General features: G+C 43.5%; 1 protein-coding gene across 3 annotated transcripts in view; it reads left to right on the top strand.

Moving 5' to 3' along the window:
• The window catches only part of TEP1 (telomerase associated protein 1), a 1,383,286-nt gene that overhangs the window by 125,928 nt on the left and 1,236,531 nt on the right, over positions 1 to 20,827 (top strand). For all 3 annotated transcript variants that reach the window (XR_014966740.1, XM_085618536.1, XM_085618535.1), the window contains exons 2-3: positions 1,691 to 2,292; positions 14,306 to 14,461. Coding sequence is in view for 2 of the 3 variants with exons in the window: in XM_085618536.1 (XP_085474662.1) it covers positions 1,717 to 2,292; positions 14,306 to 14,461 (732 nt within the window). In the remaining variant the exon portion in view is untranslated. The remainder of the gene's footprint in view (positions 1 to 1,690; positions 2,293 to 14,305; positions 14,462 to 20,827) is intronic.

The raw sequence follows: 20,827 nt of genomic DNA, 5'->3' as shown, positions 1-20,827 counted from the left end.
GTCAGGGCCTGCACTCTGGTGTTTTCAACTCTCAAATCGGGTTCCCTAGGTAAGGTTTAATACCTGGCCTCTCACCTCTAGCCTAACTAGTGTTAGTGATTGACTCTTCCTACAAGGTCCAGCTATTTCTTTGTGTACTTGGGAGGCAGAGAAAGTCCTTACTCTGAGCTCAGACCCAACATGGAAATGGTGTGAGTACCTCACAAATGCAACTAAATTAATACACTAGTTCTTTGAGTGAGGATTTGTGTCCTAGTGAAACTCTTTCACCAATACCCAAATATTTACAATTGGCCACAGTCTTGGTTCTGGACTTTGCCAGCAGAGAACTCTGCACCTTACTCCAGGGGTGGCAGAGGTCCGTGTGTGTTGGAATATGTCTCACCCTTGGCCCCTGGATCTTGTGTTTCCTTCTCGCTCCGCTTTCCTCCTCCTCTCTGTTTGTCCTCTCGATCCAGCGTCTATCCTGTACCTCACGTCACCCACTCTTCTCTACCTCTGGCCCATGCCACTCTACTCCTTTCTTCTCCTGTCTACGGCTCTCCACTGCTCTGCTCCTTTCTTCTCCTCCAGTCCACACCTGTGCACCAGTTATCACATTCACTCTGCTCTGTTCTCCTCCAGTGCTTATCTCTCCGCCACTCCATTCCTCGCCTCTACTCTATTCCTCTCTTCTGATAGTCTCCTTCCCTCTGCTCTGCTCCTCCCCTCTGGTTAACCCCCTTGATGATTTGCTTCCCTCTGCTCAGGTATTCTTCTCTGGTCCAAGCCTCTCCATCCCTCTGCTTTTGCTTCACGTGTCTCTTTCGGGGCACATGCTACCATGATGTCTTCCTCCTTCCCCTCACCAATCGCTACTACTCTCTCCAGTGTTTGTTTGACTCCATATCTGTCTTTAGTATCAAAGCTGTTGCTGTGAACCGTCAGCATATCAGCAGTGCTCCCACTGACTTCATTTCTCATTCATCGGAGGAGGCACAGTTAATAATCCATAAGACCCTCAAAGTGAACGTGTTGTGATTGCAGGTTTAATTCATCTATGAAGTTACTGCAGTCGTTGCCTCCTACAGACCTTTGTAATGGCTTGAAAATCTCTGAGGCCAAGCTTGATTGCTATGTGAACTTCAGGCCAAGTGCTGTACTGTCTTGATGTGTTTTACAACTCGTTTGGCTTCTTCTTTCTGTGTGGTGCTTGATAAGCAGCAGTGGAATTGAAAGAAAGGAATAACATGATCTTTCTTAACTGGTCTAATTAATGTATGATATTTATTATACAGAACAAGCCACATGATGCAGTGCCTTCTGGGTGCTATTTGGTCTTATTTTATGCACAGTTTAAGGATGACGTTTAAGCATGAAACACAGTCACTCCTTTGTCTTGCCCAATCAAACCACTAGACAGCCTTGCTTCTATGACAATAAGAAACAACGAGAGAGAGGGTGTGTGTTGAGTTTTGTGTACACATTTATACACCACATGAGAGCCTGGACTAGCCGCCCAACGCTTTAAAGCTTGAACCACAAAATATAAACCTAGACTATTTTAAATGCCTTTTCGACATACTGTTTAAACACTTTGTCACAATTGATGTCCTAGCACAATATGACCTGACATGCAGTTTATTTCGACAGCTAACACTTCAGTGCAAACTTTTTCCCCAGAATTAACTCTTTCCTCATTTCTCTCCAGGTGGGACGGAAAACTAAGAAGCAACCATGAAAACCAAGGATATTGGGCCTCCTCTTCACGAGAAGCCGGGCACCTCAAGGCTGCAAGCCATGTCGCTGGAAAACCCTTTCCTCCTGCAGGACGTGCTTTCTCAGCAGTGCAAGGCTTGGGCTGGTCCCAAGACTGACCTCAAAGTGCAGTTGTCGAGCCTCAAGCTAGCCAGCACCAGCGCCTTGTCATCAGACCTTGCAAAGGCATCTACAGAGCTGCGGCAAAGTGTGTCAAAGCCAGTCTTGGGCACTATTGCATCTAAAGGTGTGTTCACCTCACCCTTGGTATCAACCAGTAATACACTTCAGGCTGCTGATACGAGGAATCGACTCCTTTCCACTACAGTCTCAAAACCACCTCTGCTTAAGCCACCAACCCAAGCATGCAGTTTTGGTAAAATTATGACTTCTGATGCAGCCTTTAGCGCTTCTACCCAGTCCACTGACCAAACCAATACCCTAGCTAGCAACCTGCTCCTACACCACAAGATGGACGCACCATTCATGAGGACAGGACCAGAAGTGATGGAAACGGATGTTGCATTGCCTCAAGAATATCAAATATTACCACAGGTAAATTATCTTAGCTCTGTTAATATGCATGCACTTGACACAGAGGTATAAGGGTATGATGGGGGTCTGAGAAGACACAGATATGTGCTTGTGTATTTAAATCTTACATCACTTACAGTATATCTGTCAGCTATCTAGTACATGTCGTAATTGATATCCAAGTCACACACAAGTAGGTGACATCAAATTTATATAGGCAGGCACCAGACATCAGAGCTAAAGGTATGCACATACACGGCATCATACATTGGAAACATAGGTCAGTGAAATTGAAGAAACTGATAGAGGCACATGTGACCTCACAAACCTGTCCGGTGTAAGGTTAGAAGAACGCAGGCACCCAGCTTGCTTAAGTACTGTAGCGTTAAAACCTAGATTCAACTTTTAATTGCCACGACACACCGCGGTAATATAACATAACAGTAAAGTGAAAGGCTTTCCGGTGCAAAACAGACCTCGCACCCATGACGTGATTGTATAAAAATAATTTGTTTACCGCTTGCTGTTAAAGAAAATGAAGACAAAATACCACTCTAAATAACGCCGAAAAAGAAAAACATCCTGTCAATATATAATGTGTTCCAAGATGTTAGTGTATTACTAGCAACCCCCCCGTAGTCTGTACTACTGCCTCGCTGGCAGAAAATGTACATTTAAAAGGACAACTTCAGCTCCACTTGGCAAAAGAAAACTTTAGAAGAATACCCCACAAAATAATACTGAATATACACGTATCTCTGCATGGGGTACGTAACGCGTTCCAAAAAGTACTGTAAAGAAGCTCTCAGCTGTGCTAGACCTCCATAGCCACTGTGTGATCTTGGCTGAGAGATATAAAGAATAAACAGTTATCTGGAACAACCTCTCTGTATCTAGCAGGGCAGCCCTAACACTGCTCCAATTAAGGAAAGAGGTAAAGATTTTCCTCTTTAGGGAATGCTACATCACAATGCATAAATCATCCACAAGCTGACTTCCTCTGATCTTACTCATTGATTTTATGCTTGCCATTGACCATGAATGGCACACCACTGATGTTTGACTAGTAGTTTTGTGCTATAGGAATACTGTATACATACATACATGTATACAGCGGTTGGCCATGCCCCCTTAAGCCGCCAATAAACTATAGCTATGATGGCTGATCAACATGAGGGCTCAGATATCCCATAATTAAAAACTTCTATTAAAGCGGGGAGTCCAACACAAGTAAAAGCGACAAACGTCCTGTAATGATGACTATTATAAGAATATTTCTCAGGAAAGTCGCTGACCGAACAAAAGCAACCGGGAAGCTGTGGAAAGAATTGAGAAGTGTACCAACTTGCTCACATTTCAAGTGACCATAAGAATACTAGAATCAAGGCTCAAAGATTCCTAGAGGAGGGTCCACTGTAACAACCGCAGATTTCTGGGATTTCCAGAGCAAGCAAAGGGACGGTCTGCAGACCTGTTTCTACAAAAGAGGACCACAGATACCTCGAACTTGGAGGGTTTTCAAAGTTCTTCTATGTTGAAAGTGCATACAGATTGTTAACTCCTCCACCATAACGGAGTTTCCCCACTTCATATTAGCTCAACTGTTGAATTTTCGCAGCAGGATTCCATCCTGTAAGGTGCCAGAACGAACACAATGACACAATATGAGGGGCTTTCAATACAAATATATCTTGACTACAAAAAGCACGTTTGCCATCCAAGAAAGTCCATTGGTGCAGTGAAACAGCGACTTCATGAAGGAATTTGAAATATGTTTTGCTTTCCCCTGCCAATTTAAAGGTAATAAAGGATAGAAAAACATTTATTTGGCTGTATAAAAGCAGCCTGGGATTGATGAGGTGGTTGGCATAATAGAGCGACACAAAGATTTAGAATATCGCCGTCAAGAGGCGTCCATGACAACAAATCAAACTCTCTATGATCCGGTGATGACCCACATTACAAAACTTGCTGAATTACATGGGAGAACCCTGGTGAAATACAGCAATAGCTTGGGTCTCGAACAAAGATCATAATGCTAAAAACTGGAGATGCACTGAATGCACCAGAGAACAAAAAATGAGGACAATGTAATTGTACATCTGTTCGAATTGTACTTAGCCAACTACTGAGGGTACATTGTCTAGGATTGCTTTGCTATAGAAGAGCCTAGTCTCTGAGCATGTTTCCTTTCTCCATTGCATTTGGCTCCTGGGGATGCGGCATTCAATGTCCTGCATATGTTGCGCACTTTTTATAATTAATTGTGCCCTTTTTCTTCAGATATAATATTTGAGAGACATTAAGAGAGGGAACAGTGGGTGGAAATGTGTTGATTCATACCCATCCACTAGGATGTTAACATTTTGTGGATACAGTAATAAGTATACCTTGTATCTGATGGTGGGAAAAGAGTTATGGGTGTTTGTTATGCAGTTGCACGTAGAACTGTGTCAGACCCCTTTCAGAGGGCCACAGGGCACAGAGGGGCTAGTGGGCCCAATCGTGGTTGTTAAGACCTTTAACTGCTGATGTTCCGGCCAACTATGGGTCCTGAGCAACTGGGTCAAGCAGCCCTCTGGTCTTGACTCTCAGTAGAAGCTGTATTCGAGCAGTCAAGGCTCCCTCTGGCGGTGTGTAGATCCAGGTTAGCCAGCACGACTCATAACTCAAAATGCAAGCAGTGCACACGACAAAGCAACATCCAGTTCAATAATTACAACCAACGCAGAGTCCTTACTGCAATGTGCAGCAGTCCACATCTAACTGATGTAGGCCAAGGGTGAGTTAAGTTCACAGCAGGGGATGCTTTTAAAAAGTGAGTGATCCTGTTGGCCTCACTCCAGTGACACAGGGTAAAAAGGTCCTGTTCACTACTACGGATCACTACACGGTATGCTGCCACAACTGCTCTTGTGCTGCTTAACCCCTGGTGAAGGCTGGAGCCTTCCACCAGTGAGGGTAGCGCTTTGGCTGCCATTCCTTGCCCAACAAAACTGCAGTCCATGAGCCAGGCCTATGTCATGGCGCACGTGCAGGATCCGTATACGCCTTTGCCAACAATAATTAGGGATGCAGACATCCGTACGGTTGTGCACTCGGGCCGGGGTACACGTCCATTACCATGTAGAGGCCTTATCCGTCCCAACACCTGTCAAACCTCCTGGCGAAAGATATTAATAAGTGAGTGGGCTTAGCAGCCCACTTATGAATCATGCAGCATCCAGACTCCTGGCCTCTGCTGTTTACTACTTTTTGCACTTTTGTATTGTTTTTTCTTGAATATAACTGATCAGAGGAAGCATACCTGTACATATTGTTGTGCCTGGGCACTGGAGTGCAATTTGTCCGTCCATGCCCTTTCGGGCGTTTGGAAACTTAAAAAAATAAAGAAATACTTTGACTTACACAATGGACATTGACAGTTTGCCTCATACCTCCAAAACAGCTCAACTAATTGTCAACCTACCACAAAAAGGCATTAAATGACCGAGATCCCACCGTGCATAAAAAGTTGGTGTCCATCCATACAGCAGTTTCGAAGTTAAAGGCACACAAAAACTTCCTATAGGAAATCATATTTTAAAGTTAAGTGAAAACCAATTTTGGTGCACCTTCTTATAACATTTGAACCATTTGACTGAAAATTAGCATGTTCAATTTAGCTCGCATCGGAAAACCTAGCTCTCTAATACAACAGGAACTGCTCAACAAATTTATACTAACCTCAGTAGAATTTTACTCACAGGACTGCTTTGCTTGTTTTGGTGCAAATCTATTTGATGGTGCTTGAGATATTCACTTTTTTAAAAATATGTTAGTCATTCTTCGGAGGGTTAAATTACAGAGATATCTTGACAATTGTAAAGGTGGTTTTAGATTTGCGTGTACTTAAGCGCTGCTTGATGAATTTACATGAAATCTGGCAGCGCGTAGCATGTTTAGCTGACTTGATTTTCTTAAATATCTGCATTTCCTTCAAAAGGGGCACAATTAAAGTGGGCGTCAAGAGTGTTAATTTGCTAATGTGGCATTCTTTGACAAATTCACATTAAAGTTGGCAACGATTTAGCATGTTTATTCTTTAGTGGGTATGGCAAGTTTCATGCAGATCAATCAACAAGGTAAATTTAAGAGGGAAAGCAGAACTTTTTCATGTGCTGTTTATTTAATCGTACTGAAATGTAGTAGGCTTTTATCTATTGAAGCCTATTTCAAAACTGAAAGGGGGGGGGGGTTAAAAGCATTTATTCGTTAATACGTTTGGTGCACATTAACCGATTTCCCAGGCTCTTGACAGACACTATGCATATTTATACTTATTCTTGATTTTAAGAGTTGCATTAAAATGTGTAAGTGGGACACAGTTAAGGGGGAGAGGGTGGTCAAAAAGTGTTGATTCACAGGTAGCTTAGACACTGTTTAATAAACCTGTATGCCATTTTTCAGCCTGCTATGTGCTAAGTCGAGTCCAGAGTTGTAAATGACCAAATACTTCCTATCAAACCGCTGGCCTCTCATATTTAACAAGCTCCAGGGCTTCTTTAATTGACTACACTTTTGTAAATCTCCCCCTGCTGAACGCCATCACCTCTCTTGGCTTTGGAGAAAAAAAATGGATAGCAACCACCGTCCTCAAGAGTTAACTCTTAACACTGGGTTGGATGAGTATGATTGTTCAGTAGACCTAGTGATTGAAGGACAAACAGTTAACCTCAAAAGCATCAAGTATACTACTGACCCCCACCCTCTCAAGGCTGGCCTTCAACACCAAACAATTACTGGCATCAGCTCACAAGTTCGAGGGAAACTCGCTGTCTTGTTGAGTAAGGTTAGTGAAAAATGTGCAAGTCTGCTCGCATCCTAGCCAAAAAAAGAAATCCAACTTGCGAAAGTCAGCCCTCCCACAAGGATGGGGAACAAATTATCTGAAAAGGTGTACCAAAAGAAGGCTTAACCAGGTGTGGAGAACTCAAACGGTTGCCAATGGACCCAATAAGATTATGCATACTAAGGGGGGCAAGAAGAAATCTAAAGGTGGAGAAAAGGAATAATCAAAGGGAGACATAGAACTCCTGGACAAAATTGCTGCATGACATCAGGTCAAACAACTCTGCAAACTTTTGGCGGACTGTAAATGGAGTGGGCAGAAACCTCCCAAATGTGGCCTCCTTAAACATCCCAGAGCCAATCTGGTACCTCTTCTTGTATGACCACATCAATCAGTTGGCTCAGCTGGACCAGCCCCATGTACAAGAAGATGGCTCGGAGGCTATCAAACCACTTGCACCCCATCCCAGGAGCAGTGATTCTAAAACATCCTGGTGCTCTATCACTGATACTTAAGTCCAGAAACAAATTGCAAAGGGCCGCAAAGAGGGGGCGTCAGACTCAGGCAGAATTCCACCAGCCATTTACAAGGAAGATCTTCTTGACCATTTTGCAGCTGAACCGTATTTCCCCTTCATGGTGAAGCGCAATACTTGCATTGATATTTAAGGGGTAGACACGGGGGTCCCTGGAAACTATCGTTTGGTAGCTCTAATTGACAACAACGGCAAATATTTTGCAGGGGTACTACCAGATGAGCTACAGCTTTTGGCCGAGTGCAATGCGACCACCCCCCCAAACCAAACTGGGTTCACTAAGCACACCGGGACCTCTGTGAACTTTATGGCATTCTCCACATTATTTGAACAGGCGGAAATCAATAGCCAATTAGTATACCTGGTCTTTATCAACTACAAGTCTGCGCTCAATAGGTTCGACAGGGGGAAGCTGAGGCAGTAATTATCCCTCCTCCACATCCCTGGTGGCCCGCTTAGGGCCCTGGAAATACTGTATCAAGAAACATGGTTCAGAATAAAAATCTGAGATTGGTCTTGCTTGTCTAGGCCAATTAATAACACACAAGGTCTCAAGCAGGTTTGCTTCCTTGCACCAACATTATTTAACCTCTTCTTATCTGATCTGACTCTACTTTAAATTCAGTTAATTCCCATGTGCCCAAACTGGGGGGCATTCAGCTCTTGAACCTGCTGTATGTGGACGATCTAGTACTGATTAGCAGAACCAAGGTCGGCCTGCAGTGCCTTCTGGACACTATTTCAGCCTCTTCAACTAGGAATGGCTTGAACATCAATAAAAACAAAACCAAGATGCTGATGGTTCGAGGAGCTAGACTACAAAAACTAGCGTGGTTCCTAGACCAAGAAAAGTTAGGGTCAAATAAAAGTTTTAAGTACCCTGAAGTCCACTTCATTGATAATGAACGATATAGCAACCAATTAAATGAAATTAGGAAGAAGGGCATTGCCTTATCCTTTGCCCTTAGGTCTCTTTACACAAAACAAAAGGCCCTATGCTTACACCTATCCTCCATGTGGCTCAAGCAAAAATCCTTCCGACTTTAGCTTACGGAAGTGAGGCTCTTAAGGGGCGAGACAGTGCAACACTGGACAAAATGCTTCTCATGATCTACAGAACAATTTTTCAACTCCCATTTATGTTCAGCCCAGATAAGGCTGGAATTTGGAATGTCTTTTTTTTGTTTTTAAACTGTTTTCATTTAATACTTGATAAAACAACCAAACCATTAGCAGGTACATCTTGCGTATCACAAATTTGATAACCTTAGTAATAATCATTATTGGCAGGAATACAGAGTTTGCAAAGTAGCAGTTCTTCCTCATATATCCCGTCAACCTACCCAACGTTAAATATGTCCCATTCGCCTCATCTATTTTGTAAAACCCAAAGAACCAAGCCCATCGCTTATATGTCTCTGTATGTTAGGTTGTGTCGTGTCCATTTCCGAGTTTGGAATTTCCAAGCAGACACTGGCACAGAAGGCAGCCTTTATGATATGTTGTCTCAAACTCTGGTCCGCAAAACAAGATTCGCTGGGCTCACCACCTTTGGTCCAAACTGGAAACAAAACAGAGGTCCTCGGTTAGGTCCTACCTATCCCAGGCCTTAATCATGGTCGGACTAACGAGTACCTTGGACCTATCCATTAGCCGTCAGATGTTTAAAAGGGTATCAAAAGCAAGTACACAATAGCGCTCATTATTAGAGGACAAAGCCTTGCCTGTCTCAACGCAAACACGGCTGGATGACACTGCACATCTAGAAGCGTCTGAAACCGCAGTGTTATCTAAACAAACTCTAAAATGATTGGACAAAGGCACAGTTCATGAAACTCCGAATGGGCATAATTCCGACCCTAATGTATTATCCTGCATGCAAAAGATGTGAGGAACAGGCGTATTTCTGGCAGCGTAACCAGCGTCCGGAAGATATTATCCATATACTATGCTTGTGCCACACCCTTATGGAAGACTGGCGACCGCTGCTACGAAAAAGGTGGAACGTCCGGGGCATAAGGTCCTGCAGGGAGGCAGTGTTGGCCTGCTTTGAACCATCAGACACTTGACTGAACTGTGCACTGGTGGAATTCCTCATAGTTTGTCCAAAAAGTTGGAGGGCATGGCTCCAGAAGCTGGAGGGAAGGGAAGTGATTAGACAATTAAGAGCTCTGGTTTCAGCCCAAACCCCTGCTCCTGATTTTTTTTTTTTTTTTTTTTTTTTTTTTTTATGAATGTGCGTCTGCTGTAAACTGGGTAAAGTTTTTTTTTCATGCCTAACCTGCTGTTTCTATACTTGCTACGATAAAGCCTCCAGTGGCATATCAACCTGGCATTTTGGACAGTGTTTTCATCCTTTGCTTTTCCTTAATGTACAGCTCTTGGATCACTTTGAAACACCTTCCCTCTAAAGTCTCATCAGGTGCATGTAGGTACACTAGTTGACTACAGTCCATACACGCCTAGCTCTTGCACAAGCACTTTTTTAGAGTTAACAGCTTAAGCGTTTTGACCAATTTTGGTTTGACGCGGTTATTATTCTAGTATAAGCACATCGCACTTTATTTGTTGCACAGGTCCACTAGTTGGCTGAGGTCTCTAGAGGCCTAGCCCTTTGCACATGCACCTTCTAAAAACAACAAGTCTTGATACAGTTCCTATCTTCTCCCAGGAAAACTGTATTTTATCTGCCGCACCCACACTTTCTTAAGTTCACCGTATACAATATCTGCTCATGTGAATCCATAAATCTCTGGGGCAGGAGGAGTTCACCAAGAAAACTGGGCACATTCTATTGGTGTGTCTTAATCTAAAATTGAGGCTAATGGTATTAATAGCCTGGGGGCAGTTTCACCTTAGTTTCATCTTAATCCACAGGGAAGTGAGTCTCTGTCCAGGGTTCAGTCTTGTAAAAAGGCATTGGCGACCGCACCACATGTCTATTTTATGTAATTCTTTTAAATTGAATTCTTTTAATATAGGTTTTTAATGCATTTTCTGTGTACTGTATTGCAATGTTTTTTTAATAATCCAGCAATAAAGATTACATTCCATTAAAGTTCAGCGATTTTTGGTTTCAATGAGAGGTGATGATGGAGGCAAATTTAAAGAGGGTGCCAAATTATCTATGATTTGCTAATAACATTGGTGCCATTTCATAGATGTGCCCAAAATTTAGCAGACACTTGGCATATATTTAACTCCATTGTCATACTTTGAGTTTCATGAAGCTCTGTCAAGGAAGCATGGTTAAAGGAGGGGGTAAATAGTATTCCCAAATCATTTGGTACCTTTTATAGATCTGAACAAAATTTGTCAGGAGTTTACATGCTCCGTTTTTTGTTAGAATATCAAGTTATGCTAGGTGCTAGGATCATAGGTTCCATGCAGATCTGAGAAGGAGGAGAATAATAAAGTTAATGGGGGAAGCGAGAGTCGGTCAAAGTATCTTCTACTTGCTTGTAACCTTGGCATCATTTGTCAAATGTTCATGAACGTTGAGATACCAGAATTTTTACTTTGGCAACGGAATGTAGAGCTGGTGGTTAGCTGCATGGGTGGTTGGTTGCCTGAGGCAGTTCACTATTTGCAGATGACTGAAAGCTACATGGCACAATGGTCCGGCCCAAAGTAGTTCTGTGCAGGGCCCTTGGCTGTGTGGTTTGTGCTGTGTGGGGTTGGTCGCAGGGCCTGGAGTGGCTGAATGCTTTAAAAAAAAATATGGTAAGCTATCCTCGGGCTATCGATTCAATGCCCCTATTTTGTATTAGTATTTAAATGTTACTTGGGGCTGCTGCACTCCCTGCAGCCCCCCAAAGGGTATTTTGGGGCGCTCCTTCAAGGAGCAGTGAATAATAAATGAGCGAGTCCTGCTCATTTATTATTCATTTTTGTGTCCTGGTGCATCCCCGTGGCCATATTATTTTTAAAGGGGGGGTGTGGTCCTCTTCTCCCCGATCCTCTACGGGCCTCAGATACCCCATCCTCTGGGGGCTTTTTTCATTTTAAGGGCAGGAGGTTGCACAGCCTCCTCCCTTACCCTCTAGGGTCCTGGGCACCCTATCCCCTGGGGCCCTTTTTTGTTCCCATCCTTCACAATCCACTACTTTGAGGTCGTGGGGGGGAGCATAAGGTCCCTGACGGCCTCGTCAGCTCCCCGCATGCACCCATCCTGGGTGCATCAGGAGGAGGTGTTTTACAATGCTGCCGCTGGGCAGGAGCAATGTTAGTTTCACTACCTGAAAGGGTGATGGGGTTCCAGGGCCCTATACAGGCTCAGGGATGTGGGCCATGCTCCCACCTCGTGTGTAATTAAAAAGAGGCCCAGAGATCTTCTCCGCGGGGCCTCGGAGAGGCTCGGGGAAGGGGTAGCGTGCACCCACTTTTTGAAAAAAATATCCTCCCTGGGGCCTTAAGAGGCTGGGAGGGGGGGGGGGTGGCGCTCACCCTACCCTTTCAGATGTATGCCGGGGATGGAGTTCAGCTCTGTGAGATGGGCCCCACGGATGCTCCTTTTCCCAAATAATATATACATTGATCCCCGAGCCCTGACCCACCCTGAGGGTCATATTGTTTTTTAATAAGAAGGCAAGCTGCAAGAGCTAGGGTGCAGTGTATCCCCATCCTGACCCCCTGTATCTTTAAAAAAATATATATATATTTTAAGAGTCAGTAAGTCCCCAAGTCTAGTAATGTCTGTTGCAAGGATTTTATTCATGTTGCGGGCAGCTAAACCGAGCGCTTGATCCGCTGGAGCCTTACTCCCATGGTAGCGAGATGGCCTAAGGGTAAAATAAGCCCCCTTAACCAGTCAGAATGCTCAATTTGGTTTAAATTGAGCTTGCGGGCCTCCTGTGAGAGTCCCTCAAAGCCAACCGTCTAGATATACAAATATATTTGTACCTTCATTTCTTCTAAACGACTGAACGGAGTTGCACCAAATCACAAAAAGCATACCTTCTGGACCAAAATATATCTCTCTTCCAAATTTGGTGCCATTCCTCAGCTATTTTCACTGTATCCTTTTTCAAAACCCCCTAAGGAAATTGCTTGGTGGTTTGGGGGACCCCCCCCTCCCCTCCTTTCTTAGCCCCCGCATGACGGACCATCCTGAAACTTTCTATGAAGAAACTAGGCAAAAAAGAGCACCTTTTTTGAAAGTTTTGTGAAGATTCGTCAAATGGTGCCAAAGTTATAAGCAAACTTGTCGACTTATATTTATTTCTTTTTATTATGTATTTGCTTACATCTAACCTTTATATATATACATATATTTGTTTACGATATTATTTATTTTTAGATCATTTATTTTTTCCATTTAAATTCATTGTCTTAATGTGTATCCATTGTTGTTTAAAATGTAATAGAAGGAAAATATAATGGAAGATATACTGGAGGTGCAACCAAAAACATAACACAGAGAGGCCTCCATTTGATAGTCTTGTAAAATTTTGATGTAAGAAGCCATGCCCTGATCAATTTGAATAGCAGTGGCTTAACTAAAGCAGTCTTCAAATTTTGGGACTTATACAACTGGTTGAGTTAGGTTTCTATGGTTAAATTAAAACCAATCTTAAACTAGTAAATACATCGAAAAATGGTAATTAGTGTATTTTGTGTCAGTTCAGCTCAATCTTTCTTTGATCCTTGAACACAAATTCATGTGAGGTGTTGCAAATGCTTGCAAAGAATGGAATATAAAGGTGTATCTGTGCCCCAACTTTCAAAAGGAACATTTTGGAGAGATGTAAAGAGTTTGTTTACAAAAAACATTCTAATATGTTGTGTTGAATGAGACTCTCCATTCTAATTTTGGAAACTCCTAGTGGAGTCTAGGATGCAGTACACAAAAATATTAAACAGCACGGGAGGCCTTTCTTACACAGTGCAATATAGATGCATGGGCATTTTAAGATTGAGGTTAAATTAGTTTAAAAGCCCCAAAATAACGTATCTCCCACATATTTGAAAAAATATATTTTCAGGTCCTTTGAACAGTTCAGTAAAACATTTAGCTTTCAAAAAGCAGTCTTTTGAAAGTTCTGCTGAATCATCATTTACTCCATTTTGGAGAAAGGCTCAAATATGTTAATATTCCCTTTTGAGTTATAGACTCACATGTTTGGCTTAAGGAAGGAAGTGTGTATTGGGCCTACAGATGTCTTCACTCTCTCAACTGTATTCTCTTAAAAGGGCACCTTGACCAACTCGAAGAAGACTTGGAAAGTTAATTGAATTTGTCGAGAGAGGTTACTTTTCTACAAGAAGTTCTGAGAAACCACACAAAGCTCATGTTTAATCATATACCTAGAGATATTGTATTGGAGCAAGATGCTAAGAATCGTGGCGGGCTACACTGTACATCAGTTAGAGGGATAGGGGCACATGGGAACACATAATTTATTATTATTAGGAGTCATGACTTCTATGGGAGAACTCAGTTAAGTAAACTATTAAAATCTGAAAAAATCCAGAGATATCCAGGTCTCTAAAGTCATGATTTCCAGGACGACATAGACCGCATTTGAGCAATGAAAATCGTGAGGTTCCAGATGAGATCATAAGACTGTTTTAGCAGCTCAGCTGAACCCATTTTGTTGCGTTTAGTTGTTTGCATTGAACTTGACTCCACATGTGAGGCTCATTTTAGTGTGTTTATCTTACTTCAGGATGCTGAAGATATGCCAGATGTGTACACCTCAATGCCGGAGTACTGCCTTCCTGCAGTAGACGAGGAGGAGATGGAGTCCTTGCCACCACCAGCCAGTCTCCAAGAGTTTTCACATTGCGATCCAGATTCAGGGAAAAGTCTGAATATGATTAAGGTGAAAAGGATACTGTGCATGCGCTTTGCTTAGGTCACTTCCCTTTTAACTGTGGTTGGCTGCTAGTATACTTATGTGGTGAGTCATGTGTGTTTATTTCATTGTGAAAATAGAATGACTGAAATAAATGGGTAGCAGATGCTATGTGCGATGCCTGTCCTACCTGTTTCTTAACCAGATGTATATGGCATGGGTTGTGAGATTCGTTTTGACTGTGTGATTTACCAGTAAGCCTTGTCTATGAGCTGTTTGTGAATGTAGTGACTATAGCTGTGTGGACAGAGTGCTGCACACAGAGAGAATGTATTTGACAAGAATATTTTTTTTGGAGGGGCAAGATGGCGGTCGCAACTGTGGCCGAGTAGCTGGTGTCGGCGTTTGCTCCCCCCCTGCCGAATAGCTTCCTAACTTTGATTATATGTAGGGACTCAAGAGACTCCCGCGAATTTGCAGACCGGGAATTTTTACCTGCTATCTGTTGCCTGTTCTCTGATGTTGCTGTGGCGGCTTCGCTGCATGAGTCTCGCTTTGCACTCGCGGGTCTTGGTCAGCCGTATCCTCAGAGCAGGTCCGTCTTTAGGCTGCCGTTGCATTTCGCGGACTATCCTTAAACAGAATTTAGAGCTGTCATCTGCAATGCCGCCCAAGAGTCACTCACGGGGGCCGGCCCGGGGGGCTGCCAAGCCTGTTACTGGTGATCAATCTGCGGCTGCGGCTACGGCCGCGGTCAGGCGGCTGCACTTGAAGTCGGCTGTGGCTGGATCTACGGTCATTTCATCTTCTGGCGGAAACTCAAGAACACAGGCATTGGTGCCTGCCCTGTTTAAACCTCGTAAGAGTGCTGCTGCTGTATCGAGTCCTCTAGCTGCCATTTCGGTCGTTCCTGCTGACTCTCCCCCTGCCATTCAGGTATCTGGCGATCAGGCATTACCTTCTGTCTCTTCTCCTCTTGCTCTGTTAACCGGGACCACTACAGAGGGGATCTCCGGAGGGAGTCAGTCAGGCACTGCATCAATCCCTGTACTAATCCCTGCGATAGATTCAGCTCAGATGCAGCAGGGCATGCTGGGAGATGTAGTTCCTCCAGCCCAGGAATCTAACTTGCAGCAGGCTGTCCCCTTAGCAGACCCCCTTGTTTCCTGCTTTGTTCCTACACAGACCTCTAATATCCCTCTAATTGCTAAGGCTGAAACAGACGCGACGGATGTTGATAATTTCTTCTCACTCTCGGAACACACTGGTTCATCGGGAGAGGATGGCGCTCTGGATAAGGACTGGACAGAGGATGAGGGCAGTGATACGGGGGATTGGCGAGTCAATGATGTCTTGAATTCTGTGGGTGCTCACAGTGGCCCACCTACAGTCCGCAAGGTCCCTACGGATTTTGTCTCTGATGTTGATACCGGATCTTTGGCATGGGACTACTCCTTTTCGGCACAAGTTGCCCCTCAAAGCATCTCTAAGAAACCAGGGATGCTTCCTCAGGAGTCTGAATCAGGCCCCCCTGAGGGGGAAGTTTCATTAGCCACAATCTATCAAATAATTATGGCACACAGGGAGGAGACTCGACAGGAGAGTGCTCGGGCACAAGGGGCATGCCGCAGGGTTCAAAACTCCCTGCGTAGAGTCATGAAGACCTGTACGGATATCGCTTCGAGGGTCACGGAGGCTGAGTCCCGGATCTCTACTCTGGAGGATGACTTAGCTACCCATAAAGCCTCTATGGATTCAATTCAGTCACAGAGGGGTGACATTGAATGGAAATTGGTTGATTTGGAGAACCGGGCACGGAGAAACAACCTTAGAGTCCTGGGGGTGCCTGAAGGTTTGGAGGGGCAGGATACGCGCCAGTTTATCATAGATTTATTTATGGAAGCATTTCCAGAAGTCAAGGAGTGGGACTGGCGGTTGGAGATCCAGCGCGCCCATCGTTTTCCCTTTAAAATAAAACATCGCCCTGGTCAGACTGTTAATAGGCCACGTGCAATTCTAATATGCTTACATAATTTTTTGGCGCGAGAGAGGATTTTTGATCTAGCCAGGCCTGACAGGCAAAGATCTGGGAAGGGATGTCAGTTTTTTGTTAGGCCAGATTTTTGCCCAGCAACAGTGGAGCGGAGGTGGCAGCTCCGCCAGCTGATTGCCCCTTTCCAGTTAAAAGGGGCACAGGTCTTTTTGCTGTTTCCCTCCAAATTGAAAGTAATTTTTCATGGCCAGATAAAATTCTTTGAGTCTGAAGTACAGGCTAAGGGATATCTTGACACGTTATAATGTTTTAATGTTTGTTGATGTATCTCGGAATCTCAGTGCAACAATAGCGGGATTTGGAGTCTCTGGTTTAAGTGATGTTTCTCGGGGGGGGGGGGGGGGGGGCCTAGTCTGCACCAGCTTCTACATCATTGGGACGATGTTCCCTGCCCTGTTTGGGGGGTGGTTAGGGTTTGGGTGGTGGGGTGGGTCAGTAGGGGTGAGGGGTGGGAGGGTGGTTGGGGGTAGTGTGTTTGGGGGAGAAAATAAGCTTGACGTTAATTTCTTGTTTTTTGGCATTCGTGGTTTAAACCAACAAAATGAAAGTATCTTCTTTGTCAGTATGTTTTGGTTAAAAGATAATGGGTAGTATCTCTATTGTGACATGGAATATATGCGGTCTCAACAATGCTAGGAAGCGAGCCTTATTCACACAGGTTATTCGTTCTTTCCAGGTCGAGGTACTCTGCCTGCAGGAAACCCACGTCCCTTGGAATAATAGAGAGTATCTTAAAATCCCAGGGTTTGATTTGGTAACATGCTCTCGGCAGTCCTCTATGATAAGGGGGGTGGCTATTTTGATGAAGTGTGGGATAGGATCATGCTTGAGGCATAGTCAGGACGTTGGGGGTCGCTGGGCAATTGCGCATCTTTTGGTAAATAATTTAAACTTGACAGTTTGTACGGTTTACAACTCAAATTTTGACGATCCTGAGTTCTTAGACTTCCTAAATGTTGAGTTGGCTATGTGGCCCCAACCTATTTGTCTTTGCGGGGACTTTAATATTAATATGCCAGAAAGTTTTGACATATTAAAAGGTCAGACGTATTTAGGTCAAAAACCTAGAGTGTATAGAGCCTTGCAAGCCCTCGTCCAAGAACATTTTATGATTGATCTGTGGTTCTACTATTGCAAAGACAAGGAAGGGACTACTTATTTCTCTGCTCCCCACAAAAAAACGGTCAGGTTAGACTATTTTTTTCTTTCAGATCAGTTAGTATCTTCAGTTTCAATTTCAATTCTTCCCAGAATATTGTCAGATCACAATCCGTTGGTTATGAAATGTAATATATCAGCAGACAGGCGCACTTTAAGATCTTGGACGTTTGAGCGCAAGCTTCTTCTGGATCCTAATTATTTGGATCATATGAGACCATGGGCAACTGAGTTTTTGAATTTTAATAGGGGCTCAACTTCTAATAGCATATTCTGGGACTCGTTTAAATCTGCTATACGAGGCGAAACTAAAAGTTTTTCTTTTTTTCGCCATAAACAAATAAAAGACCGAATTCAGGAGCGGATGGAAGAATTACGTAGATTTGAAATCTTACTCACCACTACTATTAGGGAGGGTGGGGACATTGTTATAGCTCAAACGCAGGTTGCACAGACTAAAGCTTCACTGCAGGAGTTTTTTGGACAGGACTTGGCGGCTAAATATCTGCAGTTCCGCTCGACAATGTTGGAGTATGGTGAGAAGTCTGGGCGGGTTCTCGCCAAGCGACTTCAACAGCGTGGATTAGCTAACCGCATCACTAGGATTGAGGATTCCCTGGGAGTCATTTATGATACCCCCGAAGGGGTTCTTTCGGTATTTTGTGACTTCTATCGTTCCCTATACTCCGAGGAAGCCACTTCACAAACATTGGACCTCGAATTTGCTGATTTTATCGAGAGTCTGCACACAGCTAAAATTTCAGATCATCAGAATATGGTTTTGACGGCCCCAATTCAATGGGAGGAAGTGATTTCAGCAATGAATTCATTGGCTAGTGGGAAGGCTGCGGGCCCCGACCTTATCCCTTTAGAATTCTATTGTACATTTTGTTCAGAAATACAGGACGATTTTCTGCGGTTTTTGAGAGATGCCCAGCGAGGAATTATTCCTAATTCTTGGCGCTTCACCTCTATCATTCTGTTAAAGAAAAAGGATAAACCTGAGCTGAACCCCGCCTCCTTCCGCCCAATCTCATTGATAAACACGGATAGCAAAATCTATTCAAAGATCCTGGCGAGTAGATTGGCTTTGGTTATAACTCCCCTGGTCTCTATCCGCCAGCACGGATTTATTCCTGGAAGGGACACGGCGGATCATGTACGCCGTGTCATTGCTCTCTTGGACTGGGCGCAGGTTAGACATTCCCCTCTTGCAGCTATCCTGTTGGACGCCGAAAAGGCGTTTGACAGGGTAGCTTGGGAATTTTTATGGAGAGTTCTTCGGTGGAAGGGCTTCTCCGTTATCTTCATTCAGGCTCTCCAATCACTCTATATTGCTCCTCAAGCAAGTCTGTCAATTTCAGGTAAGCTTTCAAGACCATTTGCAATAAATAGAGGTACTAGGCATGGTTGTCCCTGCTCGCCTTTGTTATTCGCTCTTTATATTGATCCTTTTTTGAGTAAAATAGAGCTATCCACTAGGATCCTACCTGTTGAGATCAATGCAGTTGACTTTAAGGCATTAGCTTATGCCGATGACATTATAATTATAACAAGGGATGTATCTCTGGCATTTTCCGCTATTAAGAACTTAGCGCAGTCATTTGGACGGCTTTCAGGTTATAAACTTAATGTCCAAAAGACTCAGATTATTCAGTCTGCATCTATGCCACCTACGGAAGTACCGGTGGTACAGACTGCAACATATCTGGGGGTTAAAATCTCGGCAGCAGTAGAACAAATACCAGATATGAATATTCTTCCTATTATTGATGCTGCCAGTCTCACTTTACGTAGGCTAGACAATCTCCATCTTTCTTTATTTGGCAGAAGGAATGTGCTAAAGATGCTGATCGTGCCAAAATTTCTATACATCTTTAGGACTATATCCCTGGAGTTCTCGAAGGCTAGTCTTAATAGCGCAGAAAGATGCTGTAACAGATTTATGTGGAGCTATCATATGCCTCGAAGAGCTGCTAAATGGATGATCCTTACATTGGACAGAGGAGGTTGGTCAGTCCCTAGTCTCTCTTTATATTATTGGGCCGCTTTACTTCAACATCTGGCTCCCCCATTATTCGGGCTCCGCAGTTCACTTCCCTTATCCTGCAGTCCTTCTATTTTCGAGATCCGCTTAGGACAAGAGGTCAAGGGGGTGCTTCTTAAGGTCCTCGAGCCGAGTTATTATAAAAAAACAAAATTCAAGGTCATTACAGCAATGCATTCTGCCTGGAGGAAGATCTCTCGAAAATGGGTAATACCTAAAATAAATTTTTACACTCCATTGACTGCTGCTAGGTTGCTACCATCAATCTTTCAAGACTCAGTCACAATTAGGTGGGGAACCCAAGGTATTCTTACGCTGGGGGACTTACTCTGCGAGGGTAAAATGGCCTCTTTTGCATTTTTAAAAGATAAATATGCTTTGATTGCGTGTGATTTTTTTAAATATCTACAGCTACGCAGCTATATAGACCGTCTTCTGATCAATTCTCCTAATGCATTAAGTAAGAATGCTCTCAAGGAGTTAATCTTAAGGAGGACTCGTTTGAGTATCCTTTACCAAACCTTGCTAAAAGGTCTTCCTGATGATCTTCTATTTCAGACGGCTAAATTAGGAGGCAAATTTGGAAAGGCAAATATAGATATCGCTTATGCATTGGATCTGTCTAATTCTGTATTAGTTTCAGGCAGTTTACGTTCACAAAGTTATATGGCTATGTATGATTTATATTTTACCCCAGCCAAGATTTCTAAATGGGGTGGTGGGGGTGTTCAGGGGTGTCCTAGGTGCGGCTCGGGGGCAGCAAATGATGTTCACATGTTTTTTTCATGTACTAAACTGTATAGTTTTCTTCAGGATATCCAAGTGTTTATCAATAATTCACTGAACATTCAGGTAGAACTGTCTTCCGAATTAGTAATTATGGGCTACATGACAGATCCTAGTATGGAGAGACCATTTTTTGAATCTGCCTTTCTCTGTATTGCAATGTCTGTAGTTCGCTTATGCATAACTTCTGAATGGATCAGCCACTTAGCCCCGTCTTTTTTGAATTGGAGAGCGAGAATGCTGGCCCTCTATAATTTGGAATCAGCAGTCATTTTAAAAAGCGGGAGAAGAAGGCGGGATAAGGGCCTAAAGATTTGGGCCCCTTTTTCGATTTGGTATAGCAAGTAAA

The sequence above is a fragment of the Triturus cristatus genome, chromosome 7 (assembly GCF_964204655.1).
Source record: "Triturus cristatus chromosome 7, aTriCri1.1, whole genome shotgun sequence".
Taxonomy (NCBI): Eukaryota; Metazoa; Chordata; class Amphibia; order Caudata; family Salamandridae; genus Triturus; species Triturus cristatus.
This window is presented reverse-complemented; position numbering and strand designations above follow the sequence as displayed.